This window comes from Pseudophryne corroboree (assembly GCF_028390025.1).
Source record: "Pseudophryne corroboree isolate aPseCor3 chromosome 3 unlocalized genomic scaffold, aPseCor3.hap2 SUPER_3_unloc_3, whole genome shotgun sequence".
NCBI classification, from domain to species: domain Eukaryota; kingdom Metazoa; phylum Chordata; class Amphibia; order Anura; family Myobatrachidae; genus Pseudophryne; species Pseudophryne corroboree.
Genome location: NW_026967519.1, coordinates 3140513 through 3159906, shown reverse-complemented (window position 1 = coordinate 3159906; position 19394 = coordinate 3140513). Strand labels below are relative to the sequence as shown.

At 48.2% G+C, this 19394-nt stretch overlaps 1 protein-coding gene across 1 annotated transcript in view; it reads right to left on the bottom strand.

Moving 5' to 3' along the window:
* Positions 1 to 1806: 1806 nt before the first annotated feature.
* LOC134984004 (zinc finger protein 160-like) overlaps positions 1807 to 19394 on the bottom strand; it is a 174256-nt gene continuing 156668 nt past the window's right edge. Inside the window, exons 7-10 of the mRNA XM_063949663.1 lie at positions 13717 to 13824; positions 12791 to 12982; positions 9996 to 10068; positions 1807 to 3953 (exon numbers count right to left, since the gene is read on the bottom strand). Coding sequence (XP_063805733.1) covers positions 2269 to 3953; positions 9996 to 10068; positions 12791 to 12982; positions 13717 to 13824 — 2058 coding nt within the window. The 3' untranslated portion in view covers positions 1807 to 2268. The remainder of the gene's footprint in view (positions 3954 to 9995; positions 10069 to 12790; positions 12983 to 13716; positions 13825 to 19394) is intronic.

The following is a 19394-nucleotide window of genomic DNA, read 5'->3' as shown; positions in this document are numbered from 1 at the left end:
CGGGACCATTAACTCTAAGGAAGTTGGGCCGTTCTCCCCCCTAAGTCCCAGGAAGCAGTCAGACTGCTGCCAAAACAGACCTGACTGAAAAAAAACCCATTTAAAATAAAGGTGGAAAACTCTTCAGGAGCTCTCCAAAGCGTGACCGGCTCCTCCGGGCATATTTTCTAACCTGAGTCTGGTAGGAGGGGCATAGAGGGAGGAGCCAGCCCACACTATTGATTTCTTAAAGTGCCCATGGCTCCTAGTGGACCCGTCTATACCCCATGGTATTAATGTGGACCCCAGTATCCTCTAGGACGTAAGAGAAAGATAATATTACATGAATAGTTATCTTGGAGAATGGAATATACATAATATTTTCTATCCAAGCCGTGGCCTCTAAAAATATTCCCGAGAGCAAAGGTGAAGTGCCCCTGTTTTGTCTATTCCAAGTGGGATGCCTTACAGGGTCACACAGTGACCCAGATACAATAAGCAAATTGCTAACTCATGGCTAGCGTTCTACTGCTATCAATGTCAAAACAATCACGTCAACAGGAAGCAATGGAGGTGGTGGCAAAAACAATGAAGCTTGCAGATAATATAAACCTATATAGTGGCAGATGCTCAGATGCTATATAGAGACAGAGAGGTTCCTGCATTAGGAGGAGGTGCAGGCCCTGACATGCCACATGGAGCATTATGGGGTTGCTCCAAGGTAGGTAGCTCTTATCTTAGATATATTTAAGTTAGGAGACATTATCATGTGGCTCCTTGATAGTTAATCGTAGACTCAGATTGGGGTAATGGAGGTGTGGGGTGTGGTGCCCCTGGACTGGCTGAGCTGGATGGCTTTAGTGTGGCATACCTTTACATTCTATTAACACTTATCACTTACTAATTTCTGTAACACTATTTCTTCATTTTAATTACATCTCATTTTTGTATCACTTCCTTCATAGCTTCGGCTTCCTAACACTCATTTATTAATACTATCGTTTTTTCACTGGTATGCTGCACTGGGATTTCTGGCTTATGCTGATTTTTTTGGGGTGCCACACCCTGCACCTAGATATAGCGCTAGGGACCCCAAATATACAGAGAGGCCTTGACGTGGCTTTGGGGCTTATTCATACATTTGTGCAAATATATGTAACCAAGATCTCTGAATTCTAATATCATGTGGAATTTAAATCTGGTTTCTGTTATCATTCAGGGTGCCCTTTTTTTCTTGCTTAGATAATATAAACCTCCAAGTTAAATCATGAATTATTAAGGATAAGCCAGACACACCCCGAGACATGCAGGTCCAGAAGTGCCACCAATTCCAAACCCACTGGTGATATGTTCTCCTGTCCAGCCACCCCAAGACATCTCTCCCTTACTGGTCAATGGGATAGATCCCCTCAGTGGGTTTGGTGTGTGAGACCCGGCGGACGTGCTCCAGCTGATACTATATTCACTATGATTGAGGGAGCAGCAGAGAGAGGATCCTCTACACATTCTTGAACATCAGAAAAGCTTTACAGGATTCCTCAGAGTAAATGGTCATTGGGTCATCTGGTCATTGGGAGGCAGCTTAGAAATAATATTCAGTGATTCGTCTTGGAGAGATCCACTTAACCGGGTAGATCATTGGCCAATACTGGATAGGTCAGTAGATTCACTTGACTTCCCTGTGTATTATTGGTAATACTCTAGGTATTCTGAGCCGGGCTGATTTGAGACCTAACTGCTGCAAAAGGCTCTTAGGCGACTCACGTACACAGGAGGTGAACAGGACATTAACTTCGTTTTTTCTTAAATAAATAAAGTACCAGCAGCTATTATTCAACTTTAATATCATTAACATTCCAGACAGTGTATAAAACAGACATGCACAGTAAATAGTTTCCGTTAGCGTCCAGCTAGCTAGATCAGTTTATACAGCACGGAAGCGGCTAGTTTGAAGGACATAATCGAGGCAGCCCTCTGTCCGCCATGTACAAGATGGTCGAAATGCTGCTTAGTATAAAATTCCATATTCACACCTACAAATGACGTAAAAATGTTAAAATGGGAGTCTTTATTTGTTGGTTGTTGTTTATCAATTATGTTCTTTTTATGCTTTCCACCTAACTCCAAGCAAACTCTTGGGTAAGAAGCTTATAAGTATCTCCTCATCCATTCCATTGGACATCTGTAGGTCTACTAGACTGAAAACAAGATAGGTATTGCCCCTTCCCACGAAAAATGTTCTTGCGCTTCACTACAATGGGTCATTTGTACGTAGAGCGAGAATGCTTTCTACCGGGTGTGGATTCGCTGATGCTTAATAAGGTCGGAATTGCTAATAAAACTCTTCCCACACTCGGAGCAGGTAAAGGGCTTTTCTCCTGTGTGAGTCCGCAGGTGTATGACGAGATTGGACTTACTGATGTAGCATTTGTCACATTCGGAGCAGGCATATGGCCTCTCTCCCGTGTGTATCCTCTTGTGCCTGCTGCACTCTGAGCTGCTGCTGAAGCACTTGCCGCACTCGGAGCAGGAATAGGGCTTCTCCCCCGTGTGGCTCCTCCGATGGGCCACCAGCTGGGAGTTGGTGATGAAGCATTTCCCGCACTCGGAGCAAGAGAAGGGCCGGTCGCCCGTGTGGATCTTCTGGTGGGAGGCCAGGTTGGAGCTGTTGTTGAAGCACTTGCCACAGATGGGGCAGACGTACTGCTTCTGCCCGGTGTGGATCTTCCGATGAGTCACCAGGTTGGACTTGCTGCTGAAATACTTGCCGCACTCCGAGCAGGAGAACTGCTTCTCCCCGGTGTGGATCCACTGGTGGGTCATGAACTGGGTCTTTCTGCTGAAACATTTCCCGCACTGGGCGCAGGAGAAGGGTTTGTCACCTGTGTGGATTCTCTGGTGGCTGTTCAGTTCCGCCTTGCTGATGAAGCACTTCCCGCACTCGGTGCAGGGGTAGGGCTTCTCCCCCGTGTGGCTCCGCTGGTGTCTGTTGTACTCAGACTTGTTGCTAAAACACCTCCCGCACTCAGGGCAGGCGTAGGGCTTCTCCCCAGTGTGGATTCTCTGGTGGGTGACCAGGTTGGAGTTACTTATGAAGCACTTGCCGCAGACGGAGCAGGAGTACGGCTTCTCCCCCGTGTGAATCCTCTGGTGGGTGACCAGATTGGATTTGACGTTAAAGCGTTTGCCGCAGTCTGGGCAGGAGTAGGGCTTCTCCCCCGTGTGGATTCTCTGGTGCGTTTGGCAATCCGTTTTGCAGTTGAAGGATTTGCCGCACTCGGAGCAGGAGAAGGGTTTATCCCCCGTGTGAGTTCTCCGATGGCTGATGAGCTTGGAGTTATGCTTGAACTTCTTCCCACACTCGGAGCAAGAGAAGGGCTTCTCTGCCGTGGCGCCTTGTTTGTAGCTGTGGCCGTACTTGTCAATGTAAGAAGAGCTCGTCTGGGTGTTATCTGGGGGGGTTCCTTCATCCCCAGAGACTGTCTCCTCTTTAATGTGAATAGTTGTATACTCTATAATATCTGTGGGCGAGGACTGGTCAGTGTCTGAGAGGTTTCCTTCATCACCCGAGAGGGTCTCCTCCTTAATATGGAGAGAGGCATATTTTATATCATCCGCTTGTGTATAGCTGTCCGTGTCGGTAAGCTCCGCCTCTTCACATGACTCCTCCTTCACATTACATGGGTCCTGTGGTGCGGAACGGTCAGTGTCTGTAACATTTCCTTCTCCGCGTGAGGCGGATTCCTCCTTAATATCAGAAGGAATCTGTATCTGATCTGCGGATGGCGATTCCTCCTTTATATCAGTGGATGTGTACGGCGTATGATCACACGATGTTGACTTGTCAGTGACATCATCCTTACGTCCATCTGCTGATGAGGATTTTGAAGTCTGAATATCTAGAAGACTGTGATCCGCAGTCATACAATCCAGGGGTCGGGATCCTCCAGATATCTTTGTATCCTCATTGAGACCTGTGAGAAAGAAATACATTGGGATTAGATGATATAAGCACAGGGATGATAAAGCAGAGCAAAGGCTCCTAGGATTGACACTGCTGTACAGGACAGTGTGTAGTCAGTAGAGTGCGGCTGGTGTTGATGCGGAAGCAGTAGAATACGTGTGGTGCTGGTGCGGGAAGCAGTAGAGTAGGGCTCATGTTGGTGCGGGAAGCAGTAGAGCGCGGCTGGTGTTGGTGCGGGAATCAGCAGAGTACGGCTCATGTTGGTGTGGGAATCAGCAGAGAACGGCTCATGTTGGTGTGGGAATCAGCAGAGTACGGTTGGTGTTGTTGTGGGAATCAGCAGAGTACGGTTGGTGTTGGTGCGGGAATCAGCAGAGTACGGTTGGTGTTGGTGCGGGAAGCAGTAGAGTAGGGCTCATGTTAGTGCGGGAAGCAGTAGAGTAAGGCTGGTGTTGGTGAAGGAATCAGTAGAGTGTGGCTGGTGTTGGTGTTGGAATCAGCAGAGTACGGTTGGTGTTGGTGCTGGAAGCAGTAGAGTAGGGCTCATGTTGGTGCGGGAAGCAGTAGAGTAAGGCTGGTGTTGGTGAAGGAATCAGTAGAGTGTGGCTGGTGTTGGTGTGGGAATCAGCAGAGTACGGTTGGTGTTGGTGCTGGAAGCAGTAGAGTAGGGCTCATGTTGGTACGGGAAGCAGTAAAGTAGGGCTCATGTTGGTGCAGGAAGCAGTAGAGCGCGGCTGGTGTTGGTGCGGGAATCAGAGGAGTATGGCTGGTGTTGGTGCGGGAAGCAGTAGAGTACGGCTGGTGTTGGTGCGGGAAGCAGTAGAGTACGACTGGTGTTGCTGCAGGAAGCAGTAGAGTACGTCTAGGGTTGATGCGGGTTGTAGTAGAGTAGGGCTCATGTTGGTGCGGGAAGCAGTAGAGTAGGGCTCATGTTGGCGCGGGAAGCAGTGGAGTACGTCTAGGGTTGATGCGGGTTGCAGTAGAGTGTGGCTCATGTTGGTGCGGGAAGCAGTAGAGTAGGGCTTATGTTGGTGCGGGAAGCAGTAGAGTAGGGCTCATGTTGGTGCGGGAAGCAGTAGAGTACGTGTGGTGTTGGTGCGGGAAGCAGTAGAGTAGGGCTCATGTTGGTGCAGGAAGCAGTAGAGTAGGGCTCATGTTGGTGCAGGAATCAGTAGAGTATGGCTGGTGTTGGTGTGGGAAGCAGTAGAGTAGAGCTCATGTTGGTGCGGGAAGCAGTAGAGTACGTGTAGTGTTGGTGCGGGAAGCAGTAGAGTAGGGCTCATGTTGGTGCAGGAAGCAGTAGAGTAGGGCTCGTGTTGGTGCAGGAAGCAGTAGAGTACGACTGGTGTTGGTGCAGGAAGCAGTAGAGTACGACTGGTGTTGGTGCAGGAAGCAGTAGAGTACGTCTAGGGTTGATGCGGGTTGCAGTAGAGTGGGGCTCATTTTGGTGCGGGAAGCAGTAGAGTAGGGCTCATGTTGGTGCAGGAAGCAGTAGAGTACGTCTAGGGTTGATGCGGGTTGTAGTAGCGTAGGGCTCATGTTGGTGCGGGAAGCAGTAGAGTACGTCTAGGGTTGATACGGGTTGCAGTAGAGTGGGGCTCATGTTGGTGCAGGAAGCAGTAGAGTACGTCTAGTGTTGATGCGGGTTGCAGTAGAGTGGGGCTCATGTTGGTACGGGAAGCAGTAGAGTAGGGCTCATGTTGGTGCGGGAAGCAGTAGAGTAGGGCTCATGTTGGTGCGGGAAGCAGTAGAGTAGGGCTCATGTTGGTACGGGAAGCAGTTGAGTAGGGCTGGTGTTGGTGCGGGAAGCAGTAGAGTAGGGCTGGTGTTGGTGCGGGAAGCAGTAGAGTAGGGCTGGTGTTGGTGCGGGAAGCAGTAGAGTAGGGCTCATGTTGGTGCGGGAAGCAGTAGAGCACGGCTGGTGTTGGTGCGGGAAGCAGTAGAGTACGGCTGGTGTTGGTGTGGGAAGCAGTAGAGTACGGCTGGTGTTGGTGCAGGAAGCAGTAGAGTAGGGCTGGTGTTGGTGCGGGAAGCAGTAGAGTACGGCTGGTGTTGGTGCAGGAAACAGTAGAGAAGGGCTCATGTTGGTGCGGGAAGCAGTAGAGTACGGCTGGTGTTGGTGTGGGAAGCAGTAGAATGAGGGAAGTAGAAGCGTGGATGGTGTAGGTTTATGTAGAATTACTGTAGCTGGTTTAACTGGGAGCAATATTGTCGGTACTGATGGGGCTGGTAGAAGTAGCATGGCTTGTGTTCTAGTACGTTTTCTTTAAAACCTCAACAATACACTGTATACGTATTATCTTTATCAGGAAATTTCATCCCACAATTACGGGCAGAGTTGACAAACAATACTGTGCCATTATCTGTCTACATGGCTTTGACCCATATGGCAAGCTTAGCCCCTCCCTGCCCACCTTCGATACCTCGATCGTAGTCCCTGGAACCCACGAGAGCCTTGGGCTCCAGGGAAGTAGCCAGCGACAAAGGATGTAGCAAGCAATACAAAACAAATGGACACCATAGAAATAGAAGTAGTAGAGACAAGTGACCATGTCAGGTCCTGTAGAGCTATTCTCATCTGGGATTCTTTGTAGTTTGGTGGAAGTGTTTAATCTGGAGATTGTGAAATAGAGATGGGGATGTGTCTGCACACACACAATTAGCTAGATAAACATTAGGAACAAAAGTTCCGTAAGAGACCCCTGTAAATTATTGGTAATTACCATTTATTGTGGGGGTGCTACCAACTACAGCTAGAGTAAATGCCAACAAGAGAAGAAAAAAGGGCTGTACTATCGGTGCACATAGAGAGAGGTGGTCTGGTTATCACTTCTCCATAAAATTTAACTTTTATTATTATTATCATAAAAATAGTGTGAAATAGATTAATAGACGGGATATTGATTTTTTTTCCACTATGTCAAAAAGAGAAGGGGTCATAGAGAAGACACCAAAGTCAGTTAGAGGTTAGATACCACCTGCCATTCCCAAATACTGAGATGAGCATATATTAGGTAACAGAAGAATATAATTAGAATTTAAGGCCACAGTTAATGAAATGGGCTTATAGCAGTGAACAGGCTTTGGGATCACCACTGCGTTGGCTCTCGTACTGGCCGGATCACAGGCCTCTAGGATGGTGTCAAACAAGTCCACCAGCATCTGAACAATAACGTCACAAGCTTCTTACAAAATAGGGAAGTAAGGAAACCGTGGCAAATGGTTTTAGCAATTTGAGGGTTTGCATGGTTCCATCAGAGATCATTACTTGCTGCTAAACATTCCGGTGAGCGGTTGGGCAGGAGGATTCGGTGGGAGTCCAAAGCACCATTCACTTTACTGGAGTTAGATGTCTTGGAAATACTGCGTTGTACCTCATCAAATCTCAGAAGTTCCTCAGCTATCACATTGGGGTTGTGGGAATCAGATTTTGCACTTTATTCTTCTTTCTGAAACATTGGGATGGGCTATTAATGCCATAGCTTGTTGGCCAACATAGAATCAGATTTATCCACTGTATCAAAAACGAGCAACCTCATAAGAGTGGAAGCTGCTAAATTTCTAAAGCTATGCCTTTAGGTGCCTTCTGGACAAGCCATTGAGTGAACCATTCAGACAGAGAGTCAACTAATGGCCAGTGGTGGACATGTGTCACAAGCTTAGACTTTATTGGGTTTCCACCTTCTCTGTAATAGACTCCAATTCCGATCACGTTAATTTCTCTCTCTAGCACTGCATATGATTGGTAAAGTCAGACAGTTATCTCCACCAGGATGTATGTTCATTAGCATAGGGCCTAAATTTCACCTATGAAGTCATCGATTCTTCATTAATGCTTCTGCTAAAGAGTGGATGTGCTTTTGTTATCCCGTCTGCTCATAGCTCCTTATCCAGCAGGGAAGAGGAGAGAGTTCTTGAGAGTCGTGACTGGTAGATAACATCAGATTCTTCCTGAGAAAAGGAGCTACATCAAAGCTGGACAATTTTCTGATTTTACTGCAGCACTATGGGCTTCACATTTTGTGATCTTCAGAACGAGGGGGTCAAGCACTTGGCCGATTAGTTGGAACTCAAGGATGAGGGGGTGGAACTCGGAAAACCACATTGGCAGCTAGACTTCATTGCGCCATCTGATTTCATTCATGGCCAGGCGATGATCCCTGTTCTGAATGCAGAATCTTGAGTATGTAGGAGAATTCTTGGAGGGTGGCTGCTGGGTTTATAATGGGGGGAAAAGTCGGAAAGGCCAGATACAGCTAACATGGGATATAGTCTGTGGGAACTAGTCCCAGAGTGGTTGATGAGAAACATATTCGAGCGCGCTGTAGTTCTCCATGGTTGATAATATAAGCCATGCTTGTACTGGATCTTGAACTGGAGAAGACTGAATATAAAGAAGATACGCAGACCAAGTGCGTGCCCTATGGCTGGGCTACCATGCAAGTAGGAGGTCTGTATAGTATGCAACAGCAGGTCAGATAAAGATTAGCCTGAGTAGCAATATTTTTGTTACTTTAGATGGTATGGAAGCCATGACGCGGGGTGACCACAACAAGGAGGCAGTCTCCGGTAATGTGGTAAACGGGAGCTCTGACGTGGATCTTGGCCGTATTGAACGGTATGCAATTGTAGATAAACGTCGGATGGCTTCCCAACAGTTCATAAAGATCTGATGCAGGACTGTGAAATGAACCGGACAGCAACAGTGATCTCTGAGGAGAAAGCTCTGATTGTGGTGGGATACTGGAGCAGGGGATTAGCGAGGACATGCGGCGGAGGAGTGAGAGCTTACAGGAAGTGGTGGATCGTCTGACCAGGATGAAAGTGGATATTGGTGTGAACCTCTGGAGCTGCTAAGAAACGCGTCCATTCCGTCTCATTTACGGTGTAAAGTGAGCGGCAATTGGGACTGTTTTATATTAAATGTGACACTTTTGTGTGCACCTTATTATATTTGTTGCGAGTGCACAAAGAAATGCGTTCCTCTACCGGAGACCAACTGCAAAAGGTGTGTCACTGAATATATACCCCCATCCAGCTCACAGCTGGTGCAAAATTCTAGCCCATTTGGGTGTGGTAACTACTATGTTCCCCTCCAGATCACAACACTACTAATACTGAAGACCCTGGACCCTTTCATCTCACTAAGCAAAATGAAATCTCCTTCTAGCACTGCGCCACAAAACCAGACCCCCCCGGAGCTCCTACTCCATTGCTTAGCCAGGACCGGCCCTCATTCCACCCAGTTCTGCATATTAGCTGAAACGTCTGCAGCTCTGTAAATGCACCAATTTGCTCTGCAATTTGCTTCTGAAACGGAACCCATCGCTTGCCGCATCCCTGCCCCCAAACGGGTGCAAAATGTCACTCACATGATGTCTGCAGCCGCACTGTGTGCAGGGACATAGGACACCTGCACCGCAAGGGTCCAACGTATGCGCGGCATGGATCCTACACATGATCTGTCACACTCCGTACATATATAACAATGGCGGTCATTCCGAGTTGATCGCTAGCTGCCGTTGTTCGCAGCGTAACGATCGGGCTAAAAATCGGCATTTATGCGCATGCGTATGCACCGCAATGCGCAGGCGCGTCGTACGGATACAATAAGCATCGTGGGTTTGCACAGAGTGCAACGAACATTCCTGTTGCACGGCCGAACGCAGGAAGATTGACATGAAGTGGGCGTTTCTGGGTGTCAACAGACCGTTTTCAGGGAGTGCTTAGAAAAACGCAGGCGTGGAAGAAAAAACGCAGGCGTGGCTGGGCGGTGTGTGATGTCAAAAGCCATCCCTCCGTCGCTAGAATCAACGCACACGAAGAGTAACTACAGGGCTGGTCTTGTTTTGCACAAAAAGATTTTGCCGGCGCTCTGCTGCACAAGCGTTCTCACTTCTGCAAAGCGAAAATACACTCCCCAGTGGGCGGCGACAATGCGTTTACACGGCTGCTAAAAACTGCTAGCGAGCGATCAACTCGGAATAACCCCCAATGTATTTACATAAACAGTGACGACATCTCCTATATACACAACTAACGCTCTTCTTACCCAGTGATGTGAGGGGCCGGTGATTCTCCATCATCACATCCTTGTACAGACCCCTGTGTTCCTCTATATACTCCTGTATGGAAAACACACAGTGTGATGAATGACGCACAGAAACATCTCCCCAGCTACCTACAGTAGCTTCAGACAGGGCACAATGACCTACCCACAAGTACTGTAGCTTCAGCATCCCATTCCCCAGGTACAGTACCAAGCTTCAGACAGGGCACAACGTCCGACCCACAAGTAGTTCCAGCGTCACATTCCCAAGGTGTGCCCATGTGTATATCAGGGACTATAAAACAAGTCTCAGCCTACACGGGAGCCCCTTGAGGACACATGCAGCCAAACGTAAGAGTGAGGGACTTGGAAGGTGCAGACCCAGTGGGGCCATAACTCAGCACTTCCCAGCTAATGAAGCCAACAGCACTTTGCATGCGCTCTCCTGTTGTCTTGTACAGTCCCCTCCCGGATTTGTGGCCTGCAGATTAAACCCATCACAGGGACCATAGGTCAAGGAATCCGCCTATCCACTCCCCAGGGAGCCAGAGTATTTAAATTAAGAAAACATTTAAGAGTACCATCCCATAGGGGCCTGATTATGAGTCACATCCAATGCCAATTTTTATGGTGTCAGACCATGAGCAGATCTGTTTGGAGGTTATAGCCCAGATGGACTGTACAGCCATGGAACAGAGTGTGAGAGACCGCTGACACCTAACAGTAACAGTCTGTAGGTACCTGCACCCAGACACATCCCCTGGTGTTACTGTATAATGTCCCAATCCCAGCAGTCACCTCTCCAGTCATCACCCAGACACATCCCCTGGTGTTACTGTATAATGTCCCAATCCCAGCAGTCACCTCTCCAGTCATCACCCAGACACATCCCCCGGTGTTACTGTATAATGTCCCATTCCCAGCAGTCACCTCTCGTCATCACCCAGACACATCCCCTGGTGTTACTGTATAATGTCCCATGCCCAGCAGTCACCTCTCCAGTCATCACCCAGACACATCCCCTGGTGTTACTGTATAATGTCCCATTCCCAGCAGTCACCTCTCCAGTCATCACCCAGACACATCCCCTGGTGTTACTGTATAATGTCCCATTCCCAGCAGTCACCTCTCGTCATCACCCAGACACATCCCCTGGTGTTACTGTATAATGTCCCATGCCCAGCAGTCACCTCTCCAGTCATCACCCAGACACATCCCCTGGTGTTACTGTATAATGTCCCATTCCCAGCAGTCACCTCTCCAGTCATCACCCAGACACATCCCCTGGTGTTACTGTATAATGTCCCATTCCCAGCAGTCACCTCTCCAGTCATCACCCAGACACATCCCCTGGTGTTACTGTATAATGTCCCATTCCCAGCAGTCACCTTTCCAGTCACATCCCCTGGTGTTACTGTATTAATGTCCCATTCCCAGCAGTCACCTTTCCAGTCACATCCCCTGGTGTTACTGTATAATGTCCCATTCCCAGCAGTCACCTTTCCAGTCACATCCCGTGGTGTTACTGTATAATGTCCCATTCCCAGCAGTCACCTTTCCAGTCACATCCCCTGGTGTTACTGTATTAATGTCCCATTCCCAGCAGTCACCTCTCCAGTCATCACCCAGACACATCCCCTGGTGTTACTGTATAATGCCCCATTCCCAGCAGTCACCTCTCCAGTCATCACCCAGACACATTCCCTGGTGTTACTGTATAATGCCCCATTCCCAGCAGTCACCTCTCCAGTCATCACCCAGACACATCCCCTGGTGTTACTGTATAATGCCCCATTCCCAGCAGTCACCTCTCCAGTCATCACTCAGACACATCCCCTGGTGTTACTGTATAATGTCCCATTCCCAGCAATCACCTCTCCAGTCATCACCCAGACACATCCCCTGGTGTTACTGTATAATGCCCCATTCCCAGCAGTCACCTCTCCAGTCATCACCCAGACACATCCCCCGGTGTTACTGTATAATGCCCCATTCCCAGCAATCACCTCTCCAGTCATCACCCAGACACATCCCCCGGTGTTACTGTATAATGTCCCATTCCCAGCAGTCACCTCTCCAGTCATCACCCAGACACATTCCCTGGTGTTACTGTATAATGTCCCATTCCCAGCAGTCACCTCTCCAGTCATCACCCAGACACATCCCCCGGTGTTACTGTATAATGCCCCATTCCCAGCAGTTACCTCTCCAGTCATCACCCAGACACATCCCTTGGTGTTACTGTATAATGTCCCATTCCCAGCAGTTACCTCTCCAGTCATCACCCAGACACATCTCCTGGTGTTACTGTATAATGTCCCATTCCCAGCAGTCACCTCTCCAGTCATCACCCAGACACATCTCCTGGTGTTACTGTATAATGTCCCATTCCCAGCAGTTACCTCTCCAGTCATCACCCAGACACATCCCAAGGTGTTACTGTATAATGCCCCATTCCCAGCAGTCACCTCTCCAGTCATCACCCAGACACATCCCCTGGTGTTACTGTATAATGTCCCATTCCCAGCAGTCACCTCTCCAGTCATCACCCAGACACATCCCCTGGTGTTACTGTATAATGCCCCATTCCCAGCAGTCACCTCTCCAGTCATCACCCAGACACATCCCCTGGTGTTACTGTATAATGTCCCATTCCCAGCAGTCACCTCTCCAGTCATCACCCAGACACATCCCCTGGTGTTACTGTATAATGTCCCATTCCCAGCAGTCACCTCTCCAGTCATCACCCAGACACATCCCCCGGTGTTACTGTATAATGCCCCATTCCCAGCAGTCACCTCTCCAGTCAGCAGCTGAATGATCTTGCTAGTCAGATTCAGGATCTTCTGGTTATTGTGCCTCTCATGTATCAGTGAGTGAGGTGGAGGCAGCAGGATGGGGTTCCAGGTCCTGCTTGATCCCTCGGACACACGGTGACAGCTGCTAGGTGTTTCATGCTCTTCCAATGTCTGTTTTATTACTATGTAATTCTGCATAAAAAGAAGCAAAAAATATTCAGCATAAAAGGTAAAATACACTTTCCTGGTACATGAATAGACACAATTTGCAGGCATAAAAATCCACACAAAGTGTAGCTCCGAATGCTTCTCACATAAAACTGGTTTGGACACACTTTCCATTCCAACTTCTGACTAGAGCTTCCTCACCACCCTCCTAAATTCTCTTTACTTTTTTTTTTAACTCCAGTTGAATTACTTGCTCTGCAATTTCCGATTGTAGGAACAAAATACAGAGTAATGTCACTGTGATACTCCCTGAGCCCCTCACCTCCCCAGTCAGGACCCTGTGTTAGTAACAGAGATAAGAGTGATGTCACTGTGACACTTCCATACCCCCTCTCCTCCCCAGTCAGGTCCCTGTGTTAGTAATAGAGATAAGAGTGATGTCACTAAGACACTTCCATACCCATTCTCCTCCCCAGTCTGGTCCCTGTGTTAATAATAGAGATAAGAGTGATGTCACTGTGACGCTCCCATATTCCCTCACCTCCTCAGTCAGGTCCCTGTGTTATTAATAGAGATAAGAGTGATATCACTGTGACACTCCCATATTCCCTCACCTCTCCAGTCAGGACCCTGTGTCAGTAATAGGGATAAGAGTGATGTCACTGTGACACTCCCAGACCCCCTCACCTCTCCAGTCAGGACCCTGTGTCAGTAATAGAGATGAGTGATGTCACTGTGACGCTTCCAGACTCCCTCACCTCCCCAGTCAGCAGGTAGATGATCTCCAGGGTGATATTTAATATCCTCTCAGTCATGCGACTCCTGTCCTTGTCCATCCTCAGTAGATCGGCCAGAAGCTCTCTCCTCTATAGACTGGTTTCTCCGTGATCTCACAACTCAATCTATAAATACATGATAAAATACATTTTCAATACGGTGGTTCTTGGACTGTTCCAGCACATTTTGCCATGGGCATCCTGTTACACAAAACATGACTGGTGATGCTTATTGGTATTTCTGTCACACCAATTAAACTTATTTTGATTTCCAGCATTATACAGAATGACCAGGAATGGCCCTTTAGTCCCTCATCCTTATTGTTTCAAGAGCCCTGTGAGGATGAAGACGAAATTAAAATCTCTCCCTCAGCTGTGTAATTGCTCATAGCAGTACGCCACGTGTGGGAAGTCCAGGTATGCCCTCCTTGAGTGCTAAGGACGAGTATGACTCGTCCCTAGCATGTACATCAGGTGTGTGGAGGACTTGTCCTACTTGACCTCAAGCACACAAGCACTGTTGGCAGTGAAAGAAGATACTTAAGAAGTCCCCACAAGTGATAACTACAGGTAGTAAGGAAGTGATTGCTCTGGCATTTCACTACAATACACGAAAAAAATTGTAGTGCAAGTAATGGTAGCACGGTGTAGGACACTAAAAGTGCCCATGTTGGCACATACACAAGAGGGCACACCTGTTTGAAAGAGGGGAGTACTGTAGTTATTGCCTGATAATCCCTAGACAATAATTCCTAACACCACAGAAAACATTATGCTTTAAAGAGATCGTGGAGGGAGGGTCAAGTTTCCAAAGCTCATGGGTCATATAAAAACGGGAACCGCAAAGCTTGATGCGTTTTTTTGGTTTTTGTTTTTATGCTATGACTCTTACGCTTGTGCTACTACATTACGCCTACGTGCTGTATGAGTTCAATTACAGATGGCAAAAACAATCAAATATGAACACAATCCTCCTTCACCCCTCGGTTGTCCCTAATTACCCCTGCTCTCATCCTTCCTTCCATCATTATCCTCTTTCTCTCGTTTCTTCATTATCCCTCATGCTGTCCTTTCTTCCTTCTTTATCCTCTTTCCCCCTCCTTCATTATCCCTGCTATCATCCTTCCTTCCATCATTATCCTCTTTCTCCCGTTCCCTCATTATCCCTGATGCTGTCCTTTCTTCCTTCTTTATCCTCTTTCCCCCTCCTTCATTATCCCTGCTATCATCCTTCCTTCCATCATTATCCTCTTTCTCCCCTCTCTCCTTATCCCTGATGATGCCCTTTCGTCCTTCATTATCCTCTTTCTCCCCTCCCTCAATATCCCTACTATCATCCTTCCTTCCATCATTATCATCTTTCTCCCCTCTCTGATTATCCCTGATGTTGTCCTTTCTTCCTTCATTATTCTCTTTCTACCCTCCTCAATATCTCTACTATCATCCTTCCTTCCATCATTATCCTCTTTCTCCCTCCCTCATTACCCCTGCTATCATCCTTCCTTCCATCATTATCCTCTTTCTCCCTCCCTCATTACCCCTGCTATCATCCTTCCTTCCATCATTATCCTTTCTCCATCCCTCATTACCCCTGCTATCATCCTTCCTTCCATCCATCATTATCCTTTCTCCCTCCATCATTACCCCTGCTATCATCCTTCCTTCAATCATTATTCTCTTTCACCCCTCCCTCATTACCCCTGCTATCATCCTTCCTTCCATCATTATTCTCTTTCACCCCTCCCTCATTACCCCTGCTATCATCCTTGCTTCCATCCATCATTATCCTCTTTCTCCCTCCCTCATTACCCCTGCTATCATCATTATCCTCTGTATCCCTCCCTCATTACCCCTGCTATCATCCTTCCTTCCATCGTTATCCTCTTTCTCCCTCCCTCATTACCCCTGCTATCATCCTTCCTTCTATCATTATCCTCTTTCTCCCTCCCTCATTACCCCTGCTATCATCCTTCCTTCCATCATTATCCTCTGTCTCCCTCCCTCATTACCCCTATCATCCTTCCTTCCATCATTATCCTCTTTCTCCCTCCCTCATCACCCCTGCTATCATCATTATCCTCTTCTCCCTCTCTCATTGCCCCTGCTATCATCCTTCCATCCATCATTATCCTCTTTCTCCCTCCCTCATTACCCCTGCTATCATCCTTCCTTCCATCATTATCCTCTGTCTCCCTCCTTAATTACCCCTGCTATCATCCTTCCTTCCATCATTATCCTCTGTCTCCCTCCTTAATTACCCCTGCTATCATCCTTGCTTCCATCCATCATTATCCTCTTTCTCCCTCCCTCATTACCCCTGCTATCATCATTATCCTGTCTCCCTCCCTCATTACCCCTGCTATCATCCTTCCTTCCATCATTATCCTCTTTCACCCCTCCCTCATTACCCCTGCTATCATCCTTCCTTCCATCGTTATCCTCTTTCTCCCTCCCTCATTACCCCTGCTATCATCCTTCCTTCCATCATTATCCTCTGTCTCCCTCCCTCATTACCCCTGCTATCATCCTTCCTTCCATCATTATTCTCTTTCTCCCTCCCTCATTACCCCTGCTATCATCCTTCCTTCCATCATTATCCTCTGTCTCCCTCCTTAATTACCCCTGCTATCATCCTTGCTTCCATCCATCATTATCCTTTCTCGCTCCCTCATTACCCCTGCTATCATCATTATCCTGTCTCCCTCCCTCATTACCCCTGCTATCATCCTTCCTTCCATCATTATCCTCTTTCACCCCTCCCTCATTACCCCTGCTATCATCCTTCCTTCCATCATTATCCTCTTTCACCCCTCCCTCATTACCCCTGCTATCATCCTTCCTTCCATAATTATCTTCTTTCTCCCCTCCCTCATTACCCTTGCTATCATCCATCATTATCCTCTTTCTCCCTCCCTCATTACCCCTGCTATCATCCTTCCTTCCATCATTATCCTCTTTCTCCCTCCCTCATTACCCCTGCTATCATCCTTCCTTCCATCATTATCCTCTTTCTCCCTCCCTCATTACCCCTGTGTCACGATCTGGGTATCTGGACGCCATTACTTGCCTTTCAGATGTCTCCTGAGGCTGGCTCAGCGTTCCAAGGCCGGATCTCATCTGTGTCCACATTCTGCATATCCCTCCTGTCACGTTGAGACGCTGTCACAGCGGCACCATGTTTGAATCCTGCATGGCGTCTCCTGTCCTCTGCGGCCGGCGCCGCCATTACTGTTATGTTTCCACATGGTTTCCAAACCAGCTTTCCCTCCAAGTTCTAACATGGGCGCAGCCATGTTGGATCCAATCACATATCTCAGTTCCACCAATCCACTGCCTCTGGAAATCTGCATAATTGCCCAGCCAATGCCTGCATTGCTGCAGGTATAAGTGTCATGTGCCTGGGCCAGGAAATGGTCAGTGCTTTGTTTGTCATACCTTGTTCCAGTCTCTCTCCTGTGGTTGTTTTTCCAGGTTCCAGCTCCTGTCTCCAGCATCCACTAAAGAGACCCGCACCTGCCTACCATCCTGCGGTGCAGCCTGACTCTGCAGTCCTCCGTGGCTGATCCAGCTTCCAGCTATTAACCCATCTGCTTCCAGCAGCCTGCTTCCAGCAGTTTCCAGTATCCTTAAAGTGCCGGTGTTGTTCCAGCGGATTCCTACTTATCAGCAGTATCCACTACCACCGGTAACCTTCCTTTAACTCCTCTGTTTCCACGCTCCCTAGCATCTTACAGTTTCCACTCCGTGTATCATTACCTGGCTGGTTCCATCCAGCATTCACTCAGTGACTTTATCACCTGGCTGATCCCACTCAGCATCCACTCCGTGTCTTACCACCTGGCTGGTTCTATCCAGCAAACACAACAGCTGATTCAAGTTACCAGCTTCATCTATTCCATCTACTGGCATGTTCCTTGGTTATCTGCACTACTACAGCCAGGCCTGGTAAGGTTTTTCCATCAAGGACTTTAACAGCTGTTCTTAACCTACCAGTGCTCTGTTACACCTTCCATGGTCAAAGTGTTCCAGGAATATTATTTATTGCCACTGTCATCATTTGCTGTCTGTTGTTACACGGAGTTTGTCAATAAACTTTTAATTTACTTTTACCTGTTTGTCATGGTCACACCTTCGGGTTTCCTTTTAATACTTACATGTCCAGGGGTCTGATTAAACCTCCCCGGTTTAAGTTCTTCTCAGCCCCTACAACTGAGGCTTCCTCCTGTCAGCTAAAACCCTCAGTTGTGACAGTAAGCACTGACCATATGAATCCAGCCGGAGACCAGGATCAAGCGGCTAGGCCGATGCAAGAACTGGCAGCCCGACTTGAACATCAGGAGGCTGCACAAGGCCATATCATCTGCTGTCTCCAGGATCTCTCTACGCGGCTGGATGGGATTCAAACGACCCTCCGTGAACCTGACACGTCCGGTGCGTCCACCACAGTGACACCTGCTGTAACCCCACCCACCTTGCCCATTTCCATTCCACGTCTTCATCTTCCAACGCCAGCAAAATTTGACGGATCTTCAAGGTTCTGCAGGGGATTTCTCAACCAATGCGAAATCCATTTTGAGCTTCAACCTGGCAATTTCCCCAGTGATTGTACTAAAATTGCCTATATCATCTCCCTTCTCAGCGGCTCAGCCCTTGACTGGGCATCACCTTTATGGGAGAAGTCTGATCCCCTGCTGTCCTCCTATACTGACTTTGTGGCAACATTCAGGCGCATCTTCGACGAGCCAGGCCGGGTAACCTCTGCTGCATCTGAGATTCTCCGTTTACGCCAGGGAACACGTACTGTGGGACAGTATCTAATACAGTTCCAAATCCTGGCATCCGAACTGGCATGGAACGACGAGGCCCTGTATGCTGCATTCTGGCATGGCTTATCTGAGCGCATCAAGGATGAGTTAGCTACCAGAGACTTGCCCTCTAAGTTGGATGAGCTAATTTCATTATGCACGAAGGTTGATCTACGGTTCAGCGAAAGAGCAATTGAGTGGGGAAGGTCATCCACTCCAAAATCTTCTGCTTCTCCTCCTCGTCAACCGTCTCCGTCCGAAGATGAGCCCATGCAAATTGGTCGTTCCCGTCTATCCCCTGCTGAGCGCCGAAGACGTCTTTCCGAGTTCCTCTGTCTCTACTGTGCAGCTCCGTCTCACGCAATCAATGCCTGTCCCAAACGTCCGGGACTTCAAGTCCTAGCTCGCCAAGGAGAGGGCCGGCTAGGAGTAATGCTCTCCTCTCCATCTCCTCGTGATTGTAATCTCCCAGTCTCGCTTCAAATTGCTCAACGTTACAGGAACGTCATTGTCCTTGATTCCGGAGCAGCTGGGAATTTCATAACCGAAGCTTATGTTAAACGGTGGTCCCTACCCACCGAGAGACTTTCCTCGTCCATCTCCTTGACTGCCGTGGATGGAAGCAAGATATTTGACGCAGTTATTTCTCTAAGGACTCTACCAGTTCGTCTGAGAGTGGGAGTTCTTCATGCAGAATTTATTTCCTTCCTAGTGATTCCAAGAGCCACACATCCAGTGGTTTTGGGCCTTCCATGGCTCCGCCTCCACAATCCATCGATTGACTGGACGACCACGCAGATACTAGCATGGGGTCTCTCCTGTGCGGAGACCTGTTTGTCCAAAGTGCTTCCTGTT